Source organism: Lolium perenne, chromosome 6, assembly GCF_019359855.2.
Source record: "Lolium perenne isolate Kyuss_39 chromosome 6, Kyuss_2.0, whole genome shotgun sequence".
Taxonomy (NCBI): domain Eukaryota; kingdom Viridiplantae; phylum Streptophyta; class Magnoliopsida; order Poales; family Poaceae; genus Lolium; species Lolium perenne.
In genome coordinates, this window is record NC_067249.2 from 23,780,156 (window position 1) to 23,785,705 (window position 5,550).

Sequence of the window (5,550 nt, forward strand, 5' to 3'; positions counted from 1 at the left end):
TTTTTTGGAGTGGTCGTATGATATGGATATCCAGACCTGGTACTCTAGGACGGTCATTGATATGATAATTGGGTCTAAGATTGTACCAGTATTTTATTATAGTCTTGTTATTAGGAGATAATAATGTAGCCAGGTCATGTGGTGGACCAATCAGATTAAATTAGTGTTGCGTTTGATTGGGTCTGTCCAAGCCAAACCAAGTTAGGCCCAAGTGGGGCGCCCCAGCCTAGCAAGGCTGGCCGGCCACCTCTTCCCCTCATATAAGTGGAGGTGGGGCTAGGGTTAGGGGTAGAACAAGTTTAGTCTAAAGATTGGGGTTTTCCCCATTGCGTGTGTTCACGTGTATCATTCCTCCGGGGGTACGGCGCTGCCGTTTATCTATATTATCCGCTGCGAAGGTTTTTGTGTTCATCAAGGATTATCTAGCTCTTGGTTTGAGGCGTATCGTTCATCGATCCGTTGCTTGCTGGATTCGTTCCCTCTTCTCCAGGCTGCGTTCATCGTGTTGTTGGGAGAATTCTCTACCCTAGATTCTCGCTGTGAAAGATCGGGCATCAACCAAGGAGGATCCAGTGGGTCGCTCGCTTATCATCGTATTTATGCAAGCTTAACGTGTAAAGTTAGAATATGAGACAACACATTATATGACTTACAATATTTGTACCGTCAACTCTACGTCTCAAGAAGAGGGATACAATGAATTGGTACCGAGTCTATCTTTGTGGATGCACCTAGAAGTAGGGATGAAAATGGAGCCGGAAGTTTTTAACTTTTTCGTCGAAAACCATGAACGAAATGAAAATACGGAAAGGAAATAGAATTTTGCAAACAGAAATGAAATTTAATTGGCAGAATTGGAAAGAAAAACGAAACGTCATTTTCCAGAACATATGCAGAAATGGAGTTGGATAGTATGGAATTTCCATTTTATGGTTGATGTGCATGGTCCAATCAACAAGCACATTCGATGACCTTGCCAAGCCGAACTTACAAAGCCGATCATCACAAAACTAGTAATGAAGTAATCCCTTGATGCATTTTAGGAGGCTTCCATGGTTTGAAATTTCCCCTATTCCCTAATAAATTGAGGCCACACTAGAATTAAGGAACAAGTTTGTTGGTTCGCTTGAATTCTGCAGTTTTTTTTTTTTTGGCATGATTCAAGGGTACTCTTGGTTTTGCATCGCTCCGTGTGTACCATATTTGTTGTGTATCTATTTTCGACAATATTTGCTTCAATTTTCGTTTCTGAGGTTTCTGTATTCGTTTTGGCTTGTATGAAAATAAATATGGCACCACTAAGTTTTGTCCGTTTCAGCTCCGTTTTCATCCAGATCCATATCATAAAAAATGCATGCAGAACCACCCAAAAGTTATAATTTTGATCGCACCTAATACTATACGATAATTTCTATTTATTTTTTACTTTTCTAATCTTTTGTTAGCAAATGCTACATTGTTGATCATGTGAACAAAATACATCAAATAAAAAACACGCAAGAAAAGCACATCCCTTGATAATCAAAAATTAAATAAGGTCTTTCCAACTCCACTTAGGCATCTCCGTTTCTTCCTCTAGCTTGGGTGAAGAAAAAGGCCGAAGAGGAAACCAACACAATCTAGGCTAATGTTAAGGGTTTTGGAAGATCAACATTCAACATGAAAGAAGTCACAAAGCTCAAAAAAGAGAAACATGAAAACTACGGACCAAACGGTCTTGACACCACCACCGCTGCCACCATGTTTGGCCAAATCAGCGGACTGAAATATTCTAAAGTGAAAACTGCGGATTCACAAACAATCAAGCTCCTTCGAATTTGCCATCTCAATAAACCTAATCTAAGATATAATAGTGCTACTCCCTTCGATTTATATTAATTAACTCAATTTTATCTACATACATTACCTACTAGTGGTCTCCATAGTCAAAATGCCAAAGCAAGAAGGCAGAAACCCCGTGTAAGAACATAAATAATATCTGCAGTGTGATGGTCTGTGATTCTCCATTTGCTGGTGCCACAAAAGTTCATCGACAACGTGGACTACCGGTGGAAACACTTGTGGGGAAAAAATGGCACAATCTGCATGGGTGTAAGAGCATCTCCACTCGTCTCCCCGAACAGGCCCCCGGCGTGCCATTTTTTCATCCGGACGGCGAAAAATGGCCCAGCCGCGCCCCCGGTTCCTCGTTTTTCGCCGGATTTGGGCTTTCATCCATCCGGCGAGCCCACGCCAACCCCGGCCTAACGGGAAGCGCTCGGGGACTCCGGACGAAGCGAAAGCGCGCGAAACGCCGAGAAATCTCTCCCGCATTTTCGTTTCGTCTTCGCCGCGGAGGTGGCCCCGACCGGTCAGCGACACGCGCATCGTCTTCCGCGCACTCATCGTCTTCCGCGCACGCATCTTCTTCCGCGCGCAGTAAAGGCTGCCGCTGGTCAGTTCGCCGCGGACGCGTCGCATTCCACGCGGCATTAATCGCCGGCGCCAGCCGCGCCTATATACGCCGCTCCGCTCGCCGTGACGCGTATCCCTGCTCCACTCTCCCGATGGCGTTCTACGACGACGACGGCGCAGCCAACAACAGCTTCCCCCGCCGGTCGCTCCACGCGTGGGAGGGGCACCTCCTCCACCAGGCGGGGTACCCCTGCCCGCCGGACACGAGGCCTCCCGGCGGCGGGTGGCGGCTAAGTGCTGGTGGCGTGCCAATCCCGCCGCCGCCTCAGGGCCACGCCCTCGATGCCGCCATCGAGGAGGCTCGGATGGCGATGACGGAGGAAGAATGCGCCGACCCGCGCCACCACCCCAAGAACTACACGCGGTGGAACTCCTTCTTCCTCCGGCGGTGGGAGCGGGAACTGGCGTCCTACGACGGCCCGCCGCCTCCGCCTCCGCGCAACAATGCCGCGGGTCGCCGGCGTTGGTGGAGCGCGCCGAATAGGACGCTCCATAACGTCCTCGAGCACATCGAGGGCGGCAACCTCCCGGTGCTCACGATGCCCCCTCCATCGAGGGCATCGACCAGCCGGCGCCGGGGAAACAGCTGGCAGCCACGGCGCATGGCTGCCAGCTCGTCGTCTTCCGACACGGCGTCGAGGTCGCTCTCCAGGTCGGCGCCATCCTTGGCGCCGGTGAAAAAGGAGCCGGCTTCCCCGCCGAGCCACCGCACGCGCGGCGGCGGCATCGTCATCCGCGAGCCCTCGACGGCACAAGGACGGCTCCGCCCGAAGCGCGAACAGGAGACCTCCGGCGAGCGAAAGCGCAAGCCGGCGAAGGTGAAGGTGGAAGAGGCCGAAAGCGCCGAGGACGCCGCCATCCTCGAGGCCGTCATCGCGAGGTCCCTCCAGGACCTCGTCCCCGCTGAGAACGCCATGCCGCTCGACCAGGCCTACGCCTGGTCGAGGGAGCAGTGGGAGAAGGAGGAGGCGGAGCGGCAGGCGAGGCTCCTCCAGGACGTCGCTCGCTACCGCCGGCCTGCGACTCCTCCATCCGGCGCCGCCGTCCCCGTCGTCGACCTCGAAGCCTCCGACGATGACCTGTACAAGCCATCGCCGTCCCCGCCTCGCACCAGTGGCCGGTGGGGAGACGCCGGCCAAGGCAACAGCCAGGCGGCTTCGGCGCCGCCGCGGTTCGACGACGATGGCTCCGACGACGATGGCGGCGACTACACGGTGTTCTACCGCCATTTCGGCATGTAGAGCGCCGTGTTTTTATATTTACAGTTGTATTCCCCTAGCCGAATTCGAAATATAGTCGAATTCGGTCTCTATGTATGAACTTCGCCCCCTATATAGTAAATATCATTAATTTAGTCTAAATTCGACCGTTTTATGCCGTAGTTTGTCAAGTTTCCGTTTTTCAAATTTAGATCGCCGTCTTCGCCTGAGATCACGGCTGGGAAACTACTCCTCCCCACGCCAAATTTACGTCCAATCCGGACGTAAATTTCCCCGGATTTCGGGCGTGGGGAGGGCAAACGATTGGAGATGCTCTAACTGTTACGGAGTATTTCAGTAGAGTTAAATATGTGGGCCCGGCCCATCACAAACGGGAGCAACCGACCTGCGTGCTCTATAAAAGCATCGACCGGATCAGACAGGCCAGCTCGATCGCTAAAGCCCCCCGCGATCGCGAAGCCGGCGGCGGCGATGGGACGACGACGAAGTCGACGTTTCAGGAATAGATCATCGTGCGTCCCGCGGCCGCCGGAGCCGGAGAGGGACTGGGCGGAGCTGCATCCGGACCTGATCTCGTGCATCCTCAAGCGACTGGACCAGGTCGAGCTGCTGGTCGGCGGCGTGGCGACCGTGTGCCGCTCCTGGCGGCGCGCCCGGGAGGAGCCGGTCCTGTGGCGCCGCATCGACCTACGCGGAGGCCTGTACTTCGCCCCGCCATCCGGCGCTCGGGCCTGCCTCCCCAACATGGTGCGGGCAGCGCTCCGGCACAGCGCGGGGCAGTGCGAGGCTTTCTTGTGCGACCGCATCTACGACGACTCCCTCTTTGCGATCGCCAAGCGGTAAGATTGTTCCTAGGGGCACCCCTATTGTTAGTTTGATTCTTCCGCTCGTCGTTTATTTGGTTTAGACTGCATATATATTTCAAGGAGGAAATTAAATATAAAGATCTTTTAATTCCGAATATGCTTGAACTAATGTCCTAACTTAACTTTGCAGGGCACCCTCGCTAAAAAGCCTTCATCTCATCACAAGCAAAGTATCCAACGAAGGGTTTGCAAAGGCCATCAAGATGTTACCTCTCCTTGAGGAGCTCGAGATTTCGCACTGTTCACCTCTAGATCAACTAAAGGCGGTTGAACTTGTTGCTGGCGCATGCCCACTACTGAAGCACTTCAGACTTGTCTCAAGATACGGTAACAAGGAGGTGGGATTTGTGGTTGCAAGGATGAGCAGGCTGCGTTCCTTGCATCTTGTCCGCCTTACCCTCGACAATCAAGGGTTGACAGCCATCCTTGACAGCTGCCACGACCTAAAGTACCTCAACATGCGAAATTGTAGCCCGGTTACCATGGATGATGACCTACGAGCGAAGCTTTCCCGAATCAACGTGGATAACCGTGAGTACAAGGATGACTGTGAGTACTGGAGTTACATCGACGATAGGTATTATTACAGTGGCATGCATGACTTCTGGTCCCTTGAAGAATGCGCCGAGGAGTCCTATGCTGATAATTACTACTACCGTGGTGATGGTGATGATGTTGCCGATGCCGATATCGAAGAGCATGAGAAGATCCTTGACATCAAAAGCATGCGCAGATACCTAAGCTAATGAAATGGTGCAAGAATGTTTATGTGGCCAATGTAAATTGTAGACTAGTCCTAGTTAAAATTTATACTACGATAGCTGATAGGAATAATTGATTACAATCTGACTTTTTAGTCCCTATTTTCTCGGAAAATATGGTGGAGAACCCAGCACAACCGATTTCAAAATTTTGAAAAATGGCAGTATAAATGCTTTAGAAAATTTGAAATAATTCATACACATATATGTCACCTTCATACTCACTCATGTGGTGAGACGTTGCGTCGT

The 5,550-nt window shown here is 51.5% G+C and overlaps 1 protein-coding gene across 1 annotated transcript; it reads left to right on the forward strand.

Annotated features, from left to right (window-relative positions):
* The first annotated feature begins 4,134 nt into the window (after positions 1-4,134).
* On the forward strand, positions 4,135-5,309 carry LOC127309765 (putative F-box/LRR-repeat protein 9). Its single transcript, XM_051340497.2, has 2 exons — positions 4,135-4,513; positions 4,671-5,309. Exons 1-2 carry the CDS (start codon positions 4,146-4,148, stop codon positions 5,284-5,286), a joined length of 984 nt encoding a protein of 327 aa, XP_051196457.1. The 5' UTR covers positions 4,135-4,145; the 3' UTR covers positions 5,287-5,309.
* The last annotated feature ends 241 nt before the right edge of the window (positions 5,310-5,550 follow it).

Excerpts from the sequence above, each read along its gene's own strand:
- LOC127309765 (XM_051340497.2), top strand. The coding sequence starts at position 4,146 with ATGGGACGACGACGAAGTCGACGTTTCAGGAATAGATCATCGTGCGTC. Across the intron at positions 4,514-4,670 it reads CTCTTTGCGATCGCCAAGCG|GGCACCCTCGCTAAAAAGCC; the intron begins GTAAGATTGTTC and ends TTAACTTTGCAG.